Genomic DNA, 17,365 nt, shown 5'->3' on the forward strand with positions numbered 1-17,365 from the left:
CTGAGGGATACTGTGTACATCCTTCAAGCTTCCTCCCTGCAGCTCTCAGGTACCAGGAGCTAGAATTCCATCCCGAGCTTCTCCATCGTCCCACAGGTTGACTGGCTGCTGATTCAGGCATTTCTCACAAGCAAAGCCCTAGTGGCTTGGGCAGATACTAGGAACAGGACAAAGGCTCGGGTCAGACTCTCTTCTGTTAGCAGTTCTGGTAAGGCAGAGAGTCGGTGGGCATTGACATGATGGGCTCAAATGAGGCCTCACTGAAATAGACAGACATCACTTACCGAGATGTTCACTTTTACTACAAAATAATTATGAATCTGGCTAGGCACATTTCATAGGAACCGTATTGAGAACTGGGCAGGTTTTATTTTTTAATGCTTATTTGCATTTTAAAAGTTGGGAAGTGAATTTTCTGTCATAGTTGCAACCATTCCTCTGCCAGTGTTGGCACAACACATCATACCAAACCCTGCGAAGGGGGCCAGCTGAGCACCTGCCAACCTGGCCCACGTGCAGCGCTTTGCCTAGAAGCCGTGTCTCCTATAGAACTGAGCTCGGGCGAGAATGTCATTGACCAAGTCAGCCTCTATGTCCAAGGGGGTGGCAATGGCTTCGACTCCTGACTTAAAGGCCAAGATACCACCTGAAATGAAACACAGAGGTTCAGATTGAAATATTAACTTTCCGCAAGAATAAGATATGACCATTCCCAGGATGTCAGCCCTCCGGGCAAATCTTCCAAAGTAGGCAGTCCCAGACCCTCCTTCTCCCTCCCTCCCCTCCTAAAAGGACGTGCTACCTCAAAAACCAGTGGGAAAAACCCAAGTAGCTTTCCTTCTCTCTCTTTTTAAAATACTTTTATTTTTCTTGCTTAAAAATTCTTATGTAGTTCAGGCCTACAAAACTAGATTCCCAGCAAATCTTCAGTCTGAGAATGCTCATTATATTCTCTCAGTCATTTAATAATCCACTCATTTATTCACTCACTTATTCATTCAATAAACATTTTTAAGCACCTACTATGTGCCAGGATTTGTGCCACACTGAGAACAGAGTGCACAATGCTACCCAGAGTTAATCATTTCTTGGAAGGGTTATGTGTATAATAAGCATGTCTGTGCATATGTGTATTAAACCTAGAATCTTTAATAGTTATTTATGTGTTTAACTTAAGTGTGCTCCACTCTTATGTCCAGAGAAAAAAGCCTCTGACCCCTGCCTTCACGGATCTTGAAATAGAAAATAGAAACTGTTTATTCTAAATTAGGCCACCACGTGTTGAAGACGAGAAGTACTGGTAGATACAGACCATGGGCTTATAGGAGATAGACTTAATAAGAATTGGTATGGTTGGAGGTGAAGAGGGAAGGAACCAGAGAGCCTCAGAAAACACTAGAGATGACTGGACATATGATAGTGCCTTTCACAGAGACAGGAAATGTAGAAAAAAGAGCAAATTTCCAGTGGGAGCTAGTGACTTAATTCCGTCTGGCTCATGGTCTGTGATCAGCCAGGCACGGATCTCCACTTGGACATCTCATAGTACCTGAAGCCCTGGTGTCGCTGGGAAAGCTCACAGAGTAAAATTTTGTTCAAACAATTCAGAAATTGATTAATTCTTGCATCAGGAAAGAAGCCTACCAGAGCAAGGCAAGCATATTCTTTCAAACTACTGCATTCACTTGCAAGGCATCCCTCCATGGCTCGATAACCAGCGAGAGGTATAATCAGAACCCCAACATGTGGCAGGAGGGAAAGGAAAGCGGGGAAGGAAGACCGCTCAGTAACGCAGGGGCTCCGAGAGCACTTTCCACAGCTCCTCCCAGGCCACGCTGACCCCGTGGGCACGCTCCCCGGGAGGCCACCGTACATCTGGTCTGCAGGGGTCTCACTCAGCTCTTTTAAACAAACCACCACGATCTGGCCTACCTTTGAGGTGTTGGTCCACACTCCACATGGGGAATTTTCTCTGGATTGCCTTAATTCTGTCCGTCAGAATCCCAACAGCCTGCAGAAGGTGCTCTTTGCTGTCCCAGGTGCCAACAGGGTAATACATTTTTTTATCAAGCTAGAAAATTCAAATAGCAGTGGCAGCATCTGAATGAAGAAACGCGTTTTTCTGCTGTTCCTGAGTTCTCCCTTTTATGCTCAAGTTCACTGGCCTTCCCTGCCCTTTCCCCCCACTGCAGTGCTTTCTTCACAGAAACGAGTCAGAGAAACAAAGTAAGATTTGGGAGGAGTGGGTGTGGCCCGGTTTTAGTTGGCACTCTCACAGCACACATGCGTACATAAACAAATGGAAAAGTTGTTTCAAACCATTAGCTCCCAACGTCTACATGTTTTCAGTCAAAATACAAATTTGTTTCTAACTGGGAGGCTAAAAGTCTGGGTTTCTACAGACCATATAAAGTTGAACCTGGAAACAGATATCCAGGTCATTTGGATCTTCTTCTTCCAATTTGTCTAAAGAACAAGTTGGGCCCTAGCCGGTTTGGCTCAGTGGGTAGAGCATCAGCCTGCAGACTGAAGGGTCCCAGGTTCATTCCGGTCAAGAGCACATGCCCAGGTTGCTGGCTCGATCCCCAGTAGGGGGTGTGCAGGAGGCAGCCGATCAATGATTCTCTCTCATCATTGATGTTTCTATCTTTCCCTCTCCCTCCCTATCTGAAATCAATAAAAATATATTTTAAAAAAATAAAGAAGGAACAAGTTGAGTTACATGGGGATTAATAATAGTGTTTTGATCCACATGGGTGAAATTGACAACTTCATGAACCCCAGTATAAATGCCTTTTATAAGATTTTCTCAATGTAAGTACATTGTATATTATTTATTGCACATTGTAGTTATGAAACTGATAGAATACTTTCTTATAGTTATCCAAGAACTGATAAATCTCAAATAAAATACCAAAGCTGCATTACAAGAATCACAGTACAAATTGTGCTAAAGTGCCAGGGTGTCTTGAAGCCTCGAAATACTGCAAGCAGCTTGCAGTGTGGGTTGAGCTTCTGCAGGGAGGGATGAAGTGGGGCTAATCGAAAGTTGCCAGCTAAGTACCTGCATCAGGCCAAATTTCAGGCCCCTGTGGTCCCAGCCGTCCTGCAGGACAGCTCCGCCGTGGCTTTCTCTGGAGATGATGGCTGCAATGAGGGCGGGGTCCACGCAATGCCTCCGCCCAACTTCTTTGATCAGAGTCTGGTACGGCTTTAAGGCCCTCAGATCCATTTCAGCAAACATTTCAGAACCACGAATCCCTAAGTGGATGGAAAATAAATTGTTTCCTCTAATCCAGAAGAGAATCCTTTTCAGATAAGTTAGCCATAGCTCATGACTGCACCTCACAGCTTGGGGTAGTCATTCTAAGACATGGTGGGGGTTTTTTGTGGTTTTTTGTTTTGTTTTGTTAATCCTCACTGGAGGATATTTTTCCCATTGATTTTTAGAGAGAGTGGGAGGGAAGGAAGGAAGTGGGGAAAGAAAGAAGAGAGAGAGAGAGAGAGAGAGAGAGAGAGAGAGAGAGAGAGAGAGAGAGAAGAAGAAGAAGAAGAAGAAGAAGAAGAAGAAGAAGAAGAAGAAGAAGAAGAAGAAGAAGAAGAAGAAGAAGAAGAAGAAGAAGAAGAGAAGAGAAGAGAAGAGAAGGGAAGGGAAGGGAAGGGAAGGGAAGGGAAGGGAAGGGAAGGGAAGGGAAGGGAAGGGAAGGGAAGGGAAGAGAAGAGAAGAGAAGAGAAGAGAAGAGAAGAGAAGAGAAGAGAAGAGAAGAGAAGAGAAGAGAAGAGAAGAGAAGAGAAGAGAAGAGAAGAGAAGAATATCGGTGTGAGAAAGACACATTGACTGGTTGCCTCCTGCACACCCTGACCGTGGTGGGGTTCTAACCTGCACCCAGGTACATGCCCTTGACTGAGAGCTGAGCCACCACTTTTTGAGATGCAGGCCAGTGCTCTAACCACTTAGCTACCGGCCAGGGCACTGGGACATGTTTTAACCTTTGATTCTATAAACACAGAAAGGTCCACCACCTCAGACAGATACCATGTCTGTTTTTCCCCCTCGTTTTTCTGTTTCCTGCCACACTGCTGCATTGGGGAGATCCTTAGTCTAGAAGTTAGCCAACCTAAGTTTGAGTCTGGTCGGCCACTACTCAGCTCCAGGCCCTGCGGAAGTCTCCCCTTTGCGGAGCCTCGGTTTCTGGTCTGTAAATTGGGAAGGCAGGATTCGCTGACCTAGTTGCTTCCAGCTCTGACGCTCTGGCACTGAGATAACAGGAAGAAGGCTTTTGCAAGAGTTACAAAAGTGAAGACATACGAAGAACAAGAGACTTGCTTACCATGTTCCTGCTCTAACAGGCAGCAACACGACAGCAAACAAAAAGGCAAAGCCAGAATTTAATATCTTATTTAGGCAATCATTTCAATATGTAGAAACAAACATCTGGACAAGTTTGGAAATAATGAGGGGGGGGGGCAAATAAGTAGTATGTTAGGTTGGTCAGAATTTTTTTTTCTTCTCATTTTTAATTTCGACATTAATACTATAATGATGATTATACTTTTTCAAAATGAAGCTATTTTTCTAAGAAAGAATCTGGAAATGATGAAAAGGGACAAGCCAAATGTTTGCTTTGCTTTTCACTTACCGCAGTTAATCAACCTGGTTATATCACAGGCAGTCCCAGGAGTCTCCATGGTCATGATGTCGCCATAGCAGCCGCGGTACAGGTGGGGGTGCAGGTAAGGGCTGGCTGAGTGACTAAAAGGATAAGAGCCCCTGGAAGTGCCTGGAGAGGGGGGAGGGGGATGATAATTCACACAAATCCTGTGAGAAAATATTGCTTGAGTTGCTATAATGAACATTATTAAACCTAAGGAAAAGCTATAGACTTAGTTCTCCCCAAGGACCTCCTCAGGACCCTAGAATAGCTCATCAGACAAAACAGAAGATTCCCCCTTCCCACTCTACTCCAACCTATAAAAGTATAATACATCACAATTCTAAACATTGTGCAAGATCGCAAAACCATTTAGTGCAATCTAGGTCAGACAGAATTGCTACTGTATTTTAAGCTGGAACTTTGAGAGAAATTTTAAGGTACTTCTGACACAAATACTTCTGTGGATGTAAGCACTGGGATTAACAATAGCCTTTGTTTAGTGAAAGAAGAAAAAAGGATACCATTAACTTAAAATATTTATTTTTATATCATGTTGCTGAGCAGTTGAATTTCTATCTAGATCTAATTGGAAATAAAATTTAACTTACCATAAAAATGTAACTTAAATCTATTTTTACTTTTTTTTGTCATATGAAGTGAGTTTCCATCCAACTCTATTTAGTTGGTTAGTTTTAAGTTTTGTTTATTTTTTAAAACATTTTTATTGGCCTTACCGGTTTGGCTCAGTGGATAGAGCGTCGGCCTGCGGACTGAAGGGTCCCAGGTTCGATTCTGGTCAAGGGCATGTACCTTGGTTGTGGGCACATCCCCAGTAGGGGCTGTGCAGGAGGCAGCTGATCGATGTTTCTCTCTCATGGATGTTTCTAACTCTCTATCCCTCTCCCTTCCTCTCTGTAAAAAATCAATAAAATATATATTTTTTTAAAAAATTTATTTTTTAATTGCAGTTGATATACTATATTATATTAGTTTCAGGTGTACAACATAGTGGTTAGACGTTTATATAACGTACCACATGATCATCTGATAAATCTAGTACCCTTCTGACATCATACATAGTTATTACAAGATTCTTTACTATATTCCCTGTGCTATACTTTACATCCTGAGACTGTTCAAATCTATTTACTAAAGGAGAAAAAGAGTTTTTCTGTAAGTTGAAAAGTTTATTCTAATAGTTCCTAGGATTATTGAGTTGTACCTTAAGGCTACAAATATTTGTTCTGGAAATTATATTTCTTAAAATGTTTGATGTAAAAAAAACTGTGTTGTTTCACTTGGTGTTATAAATGTGTTTTCAATAGAGAGGGGGATTTTATCCATTCACCATAGGCCATCGGCCTAGTTCTGGTAAACTTGACAGTATAGAGAGACTCTTAGAATTTGGCACACAAACAATGGAGCTCATCCTTACCGATATTTATTTTAAAAGGAAAACAAAGCAACTCTAAAGTAAGTTTTTAAAACTCCTTAATTTTTTAAAAAGAAAAACTCATCAAAAGAAAAATACAGTCACAGTCTGCTCTCTCACATCTACACACAGGCAAGAAAGGAATCATAGATGGACCCACAGTCTGACAGTGAGCTAGCGAGTAAACTGGGGACACTGAGAAAGCCTATCCCGCTCATGAAAGCAGCAGAACTGGCAAAGCCAATATGCCTCTCTGAGCAGCATGGGTTCCACTGGGATACAGAGAGCAGGAACCATCATCTCGGCTCTCCACCCTGCCCTCAGGGTAGCACCCTGTGCCTACAGTGTGTATGGGAAATATATGTGAGTGACTAAATGGATGAATTCCTATGACACCCATCACATGTGCAATTGAGGTGTGGGGGCTGGGAGTGCAGACTGAAGTTTATCACCACCAAACCAGCACTGTAAGAAATGTTAAAGGGCCGAAACCGGTTTGACTCAGTGGATGGAGCATCGGCCTGCGGACTGAAGGGTCCCGGGTTCGATTCCGGTCAAGGGCATGTGCCAGGGTTGCGGGCACATCCCCAGTGGGAGATGTGCAGGAGGCAGCTGATCGATGTTTCTCTCTCATCGATGTTTCTAACTCTCTATCTCTCTCCCTTCCTCTCTGTAAAAAATCAATAAAATTATATTATAAAAAAAAAGAAATGTTAAAGGGCTAATGTAATAATAATAATAAGATATATATATATATTGAGAGAGAGAGAGAGAGAGAGAGAGAGAGAGAAATATAGGCATAAAGAACAAAAGTGGCAATAAATAAGTACCTATTAATAATAACCTTAAATGTAAATGGATTAAATGCTCTAATCAAAAGACATAGGGTGGCTGAATGGATAAGAAAATATGACTCAACTATATGCTGTCTACAAGAGACCCACCTCAGAACAAAAGACTCACACGGGATGAGAGTGAAGGGATGGGAAAATTTTTTCCATGCAAATGGAAACAAACAAAAAAAAAAGCTGGAATAGCAAACTCATATCTGACAAAACAGACTTCAAAATGAAGGCCATCACAAGAGACAACAAAAGTCACTACAGAATATAATCCTGGTAAACATGTTTGCACCCAATATAGGAGCACCTAAGTATATAAAAAAAACTTCTGGAGGACTTTAAGGGAGAGATTGACAGCAATACAGTCATAGTAGGGGACTTTACCAACCCACTGATGTCACTAGATATATCTTCCAGACATAACCAACAAGGAAACTGATTCAATGACACACTAAATCAGATGAATTTAATTAACATTTACAGAACACTTCACCCCAAAGCTGCAGAATATACAATCTTCTCAAGTGCACATGAGTCATTCTCAAAGATAGACCACATGTTAGTACACAAAACAAGTCTCTACAAGTTCAAGATTGAAATCAGATCAATCATCTTCTTGAATCACAATGGCATGAAATTAGAAATCAACTACAGTAAAAACACTCAAAAAACATTCAAACACATGGAGGCTAAATAGCATGTTATTAAATAATGAATAGGTTATGGATAAGATAAAGAAAGAAATAAAAAAAAAAAACTTCCTGGAAACAAATGAAAACAAATACACAACAACCCAAAATCTATGAAACACAGTGAAAGCAGTCATGAGAGGGAAGTGCATAGCACTACAGGTCTACCTATAGAAAAATTTTGAATCAACTAGCTAACCCTACAACTTAAAGAATTAGAACAAGAACAATAAGAAAGTCCCTGAGTAAGCAGAAAAAAGGAAATAATAAAGATCAGAGCAGAAATAAATGACAGAGACTGAAAAAACAATATAAAAGATCAATGAAACCAAGAGCTGGTTCTTTAAAAAGATAAACATAATGATGAACCTTTAGCCAGACTCATCAAGAAACAAAGAGAGAGAACCCAAATAAATAAAATCAGAAATGAAAACCATGAATTAACAACTGACACCACAAAATTACAAAGAATTATAAGAAAACAATATGAATAACTAAATGCCAACAAGATGGACTATGTGGATGAAATCGATAAATTCCTAGAAAAATGCAATCTTCCAAAACTGAATCAGGAAGAATCAGAAAACCTGACTAGGTCAATAACAACTGAGGAAATTGAAGCAGTAATCAAAAATCTCCCAGCAAACAAAAGCCCTGGTCTGGACAGTTTCACAGGGGAGTTTCACCAAATATTCAAAGAAGAACTAATACATATCCTCCTCAAACTATTCAAAAAAAAAATCCAAGAGGAAGGAACACTTCCAAGCTCTTTTTATGAGGCCAGCATTACCCTAATTCCAAAACCAGATAAAGACACTGCAAATAAAGAGAATTACAGACTAATATCCCTGATGAACATAGATGCTAAAATCCGCAACAAAATATTAGCAAATTGGATCCAGCAATACAATAAAAAGATCATACACTGGGACCAAGTGGGATTTCTTTCAGGGATGCAAGGCTGGTACAATACTCACAAATCAATAAATGTGATATATCACGTAAACAAATTGAAAGAAAAAAAATCACATGATCATATCAATAGATGCAGAAAACGCATTTGACAAAATCTAGCACTTATCTTTGATAAAAACTTCAACAAAGTGGGAATAGAGGGATCATACCTCAATATAATAAAGACCATATATGACAAACCTACAGCCCATATCATACTCAATGGGCAAAAACTAAAGCCATTTTCCCTAAAAACAGGAACAAGGCAGGGATGTCTACTTTCACCACTTATACAACATAGTATTCAACATAGCCACAGTGATCAGAGAAGAAGGAAACATAAAAAGGCATCCAAATTGAAAAGGAGGAAGTAAAACTCTCATTATTTGCAGATGACAGATATTGTACATTGAAAACTCTAAAAACTCCACCAAAAAAACCTACTAGATTTCATAAGTGAATTTGGCAATATAGCAGGATACAAAATCAACACCCAGAAATTGATAACATTTTTGTAGTTGTTGTTAATCCTCACTCAAGAATATTTTCCCATTGACTTTTTGGAGAGAGTGGAAGGAAAGGGGAGAGACAGAGAGAGAAACATCGATGTGAGAGAGACACGTCAATTGGCTGCCTCCCTCACACACCCCAGCCAGGACCAGGAATCGAGCCTGCAACCGAGGCATGTACCCCTGACCGGAAATGAACCTGGGACCCTTCAGTCCATGGGCTAATGCTCTATCCACTGAGCAAAACCATCCAGGGATCAAATTTTTATATGCCAATAATGAAGCCTTAGAAAGAGAAACTAAACAAACAATCCCATTTACCATTGCAACAAAAAAAGTAAGATACTTAGGAATAACCTTAACCAAGGAGCTAAAACACCTATAATCAGAAAACTACAGGATGTTGAAAAAAGAGATAGAAGATATAAACAAGTGTATATACCATGTTCATGGATTGGTAGAAATAACATCATTACAATGTCTATATTACCTAAAGCAACCTATAGATTCAATGCAATCCCTATTAAAATACCAGTGGCATATTTCACAGATTTAGAACAAATACTCCAAAAATGGATATGGAACAGAAAAAGACCTCAAGTCGCCACAGCAATCTTGAGAAAGAAGAACAAAGTTGGAAGGATCACAATACCAGATATCAATTTACACTACAAAGCCACTGTAATCAAAACAGCCTGGAACTGGCACAGGAGCAGGCATATAGATCAATGAAACAAAACAGAGAACCCAAAAATTGACCCAAACCATTATGCTCAATTAATATTTGACAAAAGAGGTAAGGGCACGCAATGAAGTCAAGACAGTCTCTTCAGTAAATAGTGTTGAGAAAATTGGACAGATACATGCAAAAAAATTAAACTAGACCATCAACTTACACAAGAATAAACTGAAAATGGATAAAAGGCTTAAATGTAAGTCGTGAAATCATAAAAATCTTAGAAGAAACCATAAGCAGCAAAATCTCAGACATCTCTTATAGCAATACGTTTGTGGATACATCTCCTAGGGCCGTGGTCGGCAAACTGCGGCTCGTGAGCCACATGCGGCTCTTTGGCCCCTTGAGTGTGGCTCTTCCTAAGCCTTAGGAGTACCCTAATTAAGTTAATAACAATGTACCTACCTATATAGTTTAAGTTTAAAAAATTTGGCTCTCAAAAGAAATTTCAATTGTTGTACTGTTGATATTTGGCTCTGTTGACTAATGAGTTTGCCAACCACTGTCCTAGGGCAAGAAAAACAAAGGAGAAAATAAACAAATGGACTACATCAAAATAAAAACCTTCTGCACAACTAAAGAAACCATCAACAAAATGACAAAGCAGCCCACTGTATGGGAGAACATATTTGTCAATGATACATCTGGTAAGGGGCAAATATCCAAAATATATAAGGAAGTCATACAACTTAACAAAAAGAAGACAAACAATTCAATTAAAAAATGGGCAAAGGCCCTAAATAGACACTTCTCTAAAGTGAACATACAGATGGTCAAGGGATGTATGAAAAAATGCTCAAAGTCACTAATTATCAGAGAAATGCAAATTAAAATGACAATGAGGTATCACCTCACACCTGTCAAATTGGTTAGCATCAACAAATGATAAGTGCTGGCAAGGATGTGGAAAAAAGTGAACCCTAGTACACTGCTGGTGGGAATGCAGATTGGTGCAGCCACTATGGAAAACAGTATGGAGTTTTCTCAAATAATGAAATATGAAACTGCCATTTGATCCAGTAATCCCACTTCTAGGAATATATCTCAAGAAATCTGAAACACCAATCAGAAAGAATGTATGCACCCCTATGTTCATAGCTATGCAACTTACAATAGCCAAGATCTGGAAACAGCCCAAATGCCCATCAGTTGATGAGTGGATAAAAAAAGCTGTGGTACATTTACACCATGGAATACTACACAGCTATAAAAAAGAAAGATCTCTTACCTTTTGAGACAGCATGGAGGTACCTAGAGAGTATTATGTTAAGCCAGTCAGAGAAAGACAAGTATCACACAATCTCATTCATGTGCAATCTAATAAACAAAATAAACTGATGAACAAAATAAGTTCAAACACATAGAAACATAGAACAGACTGATGAATCTCAAAGGGAAGGCAGGGATGGATGGGTGGAGAGAGATGAACCAAAAAATTTACATGCATATATGTATAACCCATGAATACAGACAATTGTGTGGTGAAGGCATAGAGGGTGGAGGGGTCAATGAGGAAAAAGAGGGGACAGCTGTACTACTTTCAACAATAAAGATACATTTTTTTAAATGCATATCTTGGTCTGGTTGAAGGTTGAGATTTCAAGACTCGCTTCCAACATGGCCCAAGACAAGTCTCCAAACCAGACCATAGCAATTAATTGTAGGTGAAGTTGCATCCAATTCACAGAAGATCAATTGAAAAACCTCATCAAAGCTTTCAGCCAAAAACCTTACCCAGGTCATGCTACCAAACCAAACTATGTTTTAGAAATCAACGCTGAGAAGTCTAGAATCCAGATTTGAAGACAGAAGATGTAGGCACTGAGTCCAGAAAATATAAAAACCCGAAGAGGACTTAGAAGCAAGCCAAGACTAAGATCACCCGGTGGAGACATTAAAAAGTGTCATACCAGTTACACTTCCTCCTGATTACACATCTTCACCATGGCATTTGCCAACGACCCTTTTCCTGGGATTGATTCCAGAGAGTAACTTGCTACGGAGATTGGGGTTCCAGAGTCAAGAATCCAAATTTGGCTTAAAAATCAAAGATCTAGATTCCATGTCCAGAGAAAATGAGAACCCAATGTGCCTTTAGAGTAAAAACAAGACCAGGAATAAGAGCTCTGACATGAGAGAGGTCAAGAGACAGAAACTGCACACAATGGCACCAAACTCATTAGCAATTGTGTTATTTCTCTGAAGCCAGAACAAGATGGACCAAGATTTGATGTCACCAGCCCGGACTCCACACCTCTCTCACTCAGCCTGGGACTCCACACCTCCCTCACTCAGCCTGGACTCCACACCTCTCTCTCTCTTCCTGGGAACATACCCTTCAGCTTCTCCAGAAGCTGAGCCTCTGGAGATGGTGAACAGGACTTCAGGAGGCAGATACAAGGCACCACCACGCAGTCCTGCCGACAGCGCCTGCTCCAGAGTCCAGCAGGTGTCAAGGACCATGAAAATAAACTCACTCGTATTAGTTTTAAGTCATCTTAGTACTGAGTGATTCAGGAAGAAATCGTAAAAGTCTTGTGATTATTGTGATTTAAAAGAAATATACATTTTCTCTTCATCAACAGAGCTCCTAAAGCCCTTGGAGTTTCCCGTGATGACAGCAATAAAGTGTTCCTTGTTATGTTTGCGGGGGGGGGGGGGGAGCCTATCTCAGGCTCCTCATAGTACATCTATTGAGCCAGAATCTAGGTATAAGGACAAAGAACCTGCACTTTAGCCAGCATTCCCAGCAGACTCTTCTGCATAGGGAAGTTTGGGAACCATTGCTTTAAGGTGATTGAAATACGTATGACATTGTCCTTACACTACCTATGCAGCATTGAAACCCTTTAGGCCCTCCTTAATTATACTGGAGTCACCTGTCAGTTAAACACAGCTGGTGTGGTAGCTCATAATTAGTCTACTGGGCTCTATAACTCTGCTCCCACCTGTCAATTAAAGGAGTAAAAATGTAAAACTATGTTCCCCTCCCTTTAACCATAACTGGACATTGTCGCTTCTCAGTAGCATCATTTTTTCCAGATTTAGAATTAAACACGAACGTTTTTCGATTTAGAATTAAACACTTTAGAAACACTTTCTTCTCAGTTTACTTGATTAATTAAAGGCAGCTTGAACATTGTTTACAACAGCTTTTCATTTTTTTCAGGCTGAAGTTTCAATCTGTTCTTCTTCAAGGTCCCTTACCATCTCACCAGCCTACGGTTCCAGCCTTCCCCACAGAAATCTCCTCTCTATTCTGGTTACACTGACCTGCTAACTGCATCCCAAGTACTTTTCCTGCATTTCTGCCTCTGTGACCTTACTAACGTCTTTCTTCCCATCCAGTGAGCTCTTCTATTTAAACACCAAGCATTCTTCACCTATCACGACCCCCACCTGAAAAAAAAAACAAAAAGCCTTTCTACTGGTAGTTTCAATATCCTGACTAGATGTGAACTCTGCCTCTTAAACTCCTCCTCCCAGGTGAATTGTTTCTATAAAGGCTCGTTTAATTCTTATTTCGTATTTAGCGCCTCGACCATTTTCTCTTCAGGTGCCTTGCCTCCAAAAGTGCTGTCCGATAAATTCCCATTGATCTCACCGTCACCTGCTTGGCAAGCAGGATACACTTGTCATTGAAACAATAAGCAGCTGATTAATGGCCAGGCTGTCAGAGGAGAGCCCACTCCTCCACTGCATGAGGGTACTGCCCTCAGGTTCACGACCGCCCTGGACATCCTACAAACAGTGCTAAGTGTCACTGATGACTTACTCACCAATGAGGGCAACGAGTCCCCCGAACAGGACAGAGGATAACATGGTGGCGAATCTTACCCTACAGCACCTGTTATGATTTGAAAGAAAAACCTGGTTAATTTTAAAACTTGAAAGTTCCTCAAATAGAACTTCTTTGATTTTTTTAAAAGTTCAGAGTCATTGCTAATTCAATACCCTTTTTCCAGTTCCAAGACGTCATTCTCATAGACTCCGTGTTATGGTTCAGTGGATCACTCTTTTTCCTAAGCATCAACTCCCAACTCAACTTACTTCCATTTCACATTGACATGAGTCTGTGAACATCTTAATTACATGTGACCCACACACACACTCCCATCTCATCTCCAGGCTTAGTCACACCGTAATTTTGTCCCCGTTCTGGTATCTACTTAGAAAACAAGAGAAACCACTGAGAGAAGAATTAGAGATTATGACGCAGGTTTGCTGTGCTCCATTTCTTTCTCTATCGACTCTACTCTTAGTTTTATTCAAAAGGCAGCTGACTCGAGAAGGCTGGCACTGACCTGGTTTAGTGCCAGCCATCTTGGGTCAGCAGAGAAAATCTCCCCTCTCTGTTTGCCGTCTTCTGTATTCAACAGCAACCTGCACGTCAATCTTTTACAAAGCGGTGGCTTTTGTCCTGTAACATAGGCTTAACAATTCCAGAATCCATTCATCAGATCACTGAGCAACTGGCGCCAATCTGAGTGGACTTCAGTGTGGCTCTACCACCGTGAGGAACTTCTCAACACCAGCATGTAGACTCACCTGCCTCTTCCTACCTTCATTCCGTACCACTGATCACTGGAGGTGCTTTATATATGGTTTAAAGCCCTCTCTTTAAACCACTGACCTCATTAAACCTGATTATAATAGTCCTTTGGACTTAGGTGACCCTTTTAATAAAAGGATTTCAAAGCTTTTATTAACCACTATTACTTAAATAATCTAAAGAACCCCCAGGTTGTACTGGAAACATATATTTGGTGGATTGTTTCTGGGTACCTAAAATTGTGCTAAGCTAGCAACGTCTAAATTTGAGAACAAGAAACAGATAATTAGCCTAAAAAAGATAATTAAACAGGAAGTGCTAGCAACTCTCATTCCTGGATTGGTTTTTACTGGAAATGCTCAGCCTCCTGCTCTTCATTCCATCATCATACGATCCCCACACCAATATATCACATAATCTCCATATGTGAACTTGGCCCCTTGCCCCAATTTTACCTCCAACAAAGAGATCCAAGAGTGGCTAGCTCTTGGGAGATCAATACAAAGTCAGGAAGTAGCCTCATTCCCAAACTCTGAGGAAGTGGGGAAACAGTATTTGGCCAGGGATGAAAATTTCTTCGAGGGTGGAGTGTCTTTCTTCGCGCTATGTCCAAAGAAGGAGCCGAAGCACACTGTGCAGCCCAGGGACAGGAAATGCACGGAACGTTCTTGAAATAGGCAGAGCACATTTCCCATCGGGGAGGAAGGAGAGGGACCTGGGTCCTTCCACAAGCTGAGACATTTCTGAGACGACACGGTCCTCCCACACATCCACCAAGGGAAGAGAGGTCTGAGGGAGACTGTGCAGGAGACTGAGCGGGGGAAATGAAGACCCTGAGTCAAACAGCTTTCCGGGCTCCCTGGCAAAGAGTCAACCACCTCTCCGAGGAGAACATACCCTCACGAAGCGGCTCTCGGAACTGCCTCTCTGCATTTCCTCCTGCCCTCCTGCCTTTCTCTCTGTAGAACAGATGGCCCTTTAATAAAGGGTTTTGCACGAGTCCAGCTGCTCCAAGGTAGCGCTCAGGAACACATGCGCTTTCACCAGTGACAATGGCAACATCATATTGATGCTGTGCCCATGGCCCACCCCAGTCCAGGGTGAATTGGGCCACGTGTATGGGGCTCCCAGGACAATGAGAAAGGGAGAAGAAAAAGTGGAGGAAGAATTAATTAGGAAAATACTAGGCAGGGGCTGAGCTGTCCCTAGGTGCCCCTAGAGAATAAAAGTAATAAAAGTACATTGAAAGTATTGAGTGTGAAGATACTGTATTCCTCTGCTGTTCTCGGGCAGTGGGGTTATCTGAACGTTCTTCTTTTTTTTTTTTTTAAATATATTTTATTGATTTTTTTCCAGAGAGGAAGGGAGAGGGATAGAGAGTTAGAAATATCGATGAGACAAGGGGGGGGGGGGAGGAGACATATGTAATACTCTTTGTAATACTTTAAGCAATAAAAAAAAAATAAGAAAGAAAGAAAGAAAGAAAGAAAGAAAGAAAGAAAGAAAGAAAGAAAGAAAGAAAGAAAGAAAGAAAGAAAGATCAATGAGAGAGAAACATCGATCAGCTGCCTCCTGCACACCCCCTACTGGGGATGTGCCCACAACCAAGGTACATGCCCTTGACCAGAATCGAACCTGGGACCTTTCAGTCCACAGGCCGACGCTCTATCCACTGAGCCAAACTGGTTATGGCTGAACGTTCTTTTGGTATAAAAGTCTTACTGTCCAGGCCCTCTGCCACTTAAATAATTGAATAATTGTTTTCAAACTGATGTAGATAATTAAGCTTTGCCCAAATTGTGAGAATACACACATTCCTATGGACATTATATTATTTCATCCTCCAACAAGCCTGTGAGGTAGCCATTATCCCTTATTTCAGAGACGAGGAAACGGAGACTCAGAGAAGTTCAGTAACTTGCCAAAGATGGCACTATCAGGACATGGCCAATCCGGACTTGAACCCAGGTCCGTAAGATCCCCCAATCCATGCCCCTTCACTATATCCAATATACCAGCAGTTTGGACCAATGACTGCAGAGTAATTATTGCAACAGGTTCAAATCCATCCATTGTCACACAAAGCATTGACTGCTGTCTGAATAATTTCAGTCACACAGACTTCCCAGTCATTCCAGGATTTGTAGGAGCTGTTGTGATTTTTAAACACAAATGAATGTGAGCCAACTGGGCCCACAGTGGCTTTTTGTCCCTTTATATCTTTTCCACCAATAATAATGGTAGCTCACATGCTACAGTAGCTCACCAGGTACAGTCGGCCTGGTGGGACAGTGGTAACAGCCTGCGTCTGAACCCTGGTGTGTTGCACTCTAAAGCCTAACTCTCACCTACAATCTACTGACCCAGTGGATGGCTAAGTGTGGGCACTATCACATCAGCATCTCAGAAATTTGTTTACATCTATAAGGCATTTACTGAATGATTCTGTCTCCCCCCAGGAATGCCAAGAGTGACTATGCATGTGAGCTTATTGATGTTACCAGGAGGGTCTTGAGGGGACCTTGTCACCTGCTATAATCTCCATCAGTCCCCCAAGTTCCCCAAATAAAAATACAGTCCACATGCCAGAGATATGCTTGCTATCCACATGAAATTCTATGACCAGTCCTCTGTGCCTCCTGCCCCCTCCAATCAGCTGTCTGCCTCTAAGTCTTTTTAATATAGCAATTGTCTGGTAGCCTCTGGTGAGTCATAATCCTTTTGTGATCCCTGGCCTTCGTGGTGAGGACCCCATCATCCCTGACAACTAAAGAGCCTCAGCCAGAGAACTTCAGCCAAGATGTATGCAGCTTCCACAAACACAACATGTCTGGGTCAGTCTCACCAAAACAGGTGTGGCAGGAAGAACCTGGCCTGGAAGTCTGGAGACCCAGCGTGCAGTCTCAGCTCTGCCACCGCCCAGCTGAGGGACCCTGGGCAGGTCAGCAGGCTGGGCCTCACTTCTCCATCCGTAGAATTAAAAAGCTGGAGAGAGC

General features: G+C 41.5%; 1 protein-coding gene across 1 annotated transcript; it reads right to left on the reverse strand.

Moving 5' to 3' along the window:
• Positions 1-527: 527 nt before the first annotated feature.
• Positions 528-16,945, reverse strand: LYG2 (lysozyme g2). The gene is made up of 6 exons (XM_059660689.1): positions 16,899-16,945; positions 13,597-13,664; positions 4,641-4,781; positions 3,065-3,261; positions 1,933-2,071; positions 528-646 (listed from the first exon to the last, which is right to left on the reverse strand). Exons 2-6 carry the CDS (start codon positions 13,637-13,639, stop codon positions 528-530), a joined length of 639 nt encoding a protein of 212 aa, XP_059516672.1. The 5' UTR covers positions 13,640-13,664; positions 16,899-16,945.
• Between the last annotated feature and the right edge of the window lie 420 nt (positions 16,946-17,365).

Source organism: Myotis daubentonii, chromosome 12, assembly GCF_963259705.1.
Source record: "Myotis daubentonii chromosome 12, mMyoDau2.1, whole genome shotgun sequence".
Classification (NCBI taxonomy): Eukaryota; Metazoa; Chordata; class Mammalia; order Chiroptera; family Vespertilionidae; genus Myotis; species Myotis daubentonii.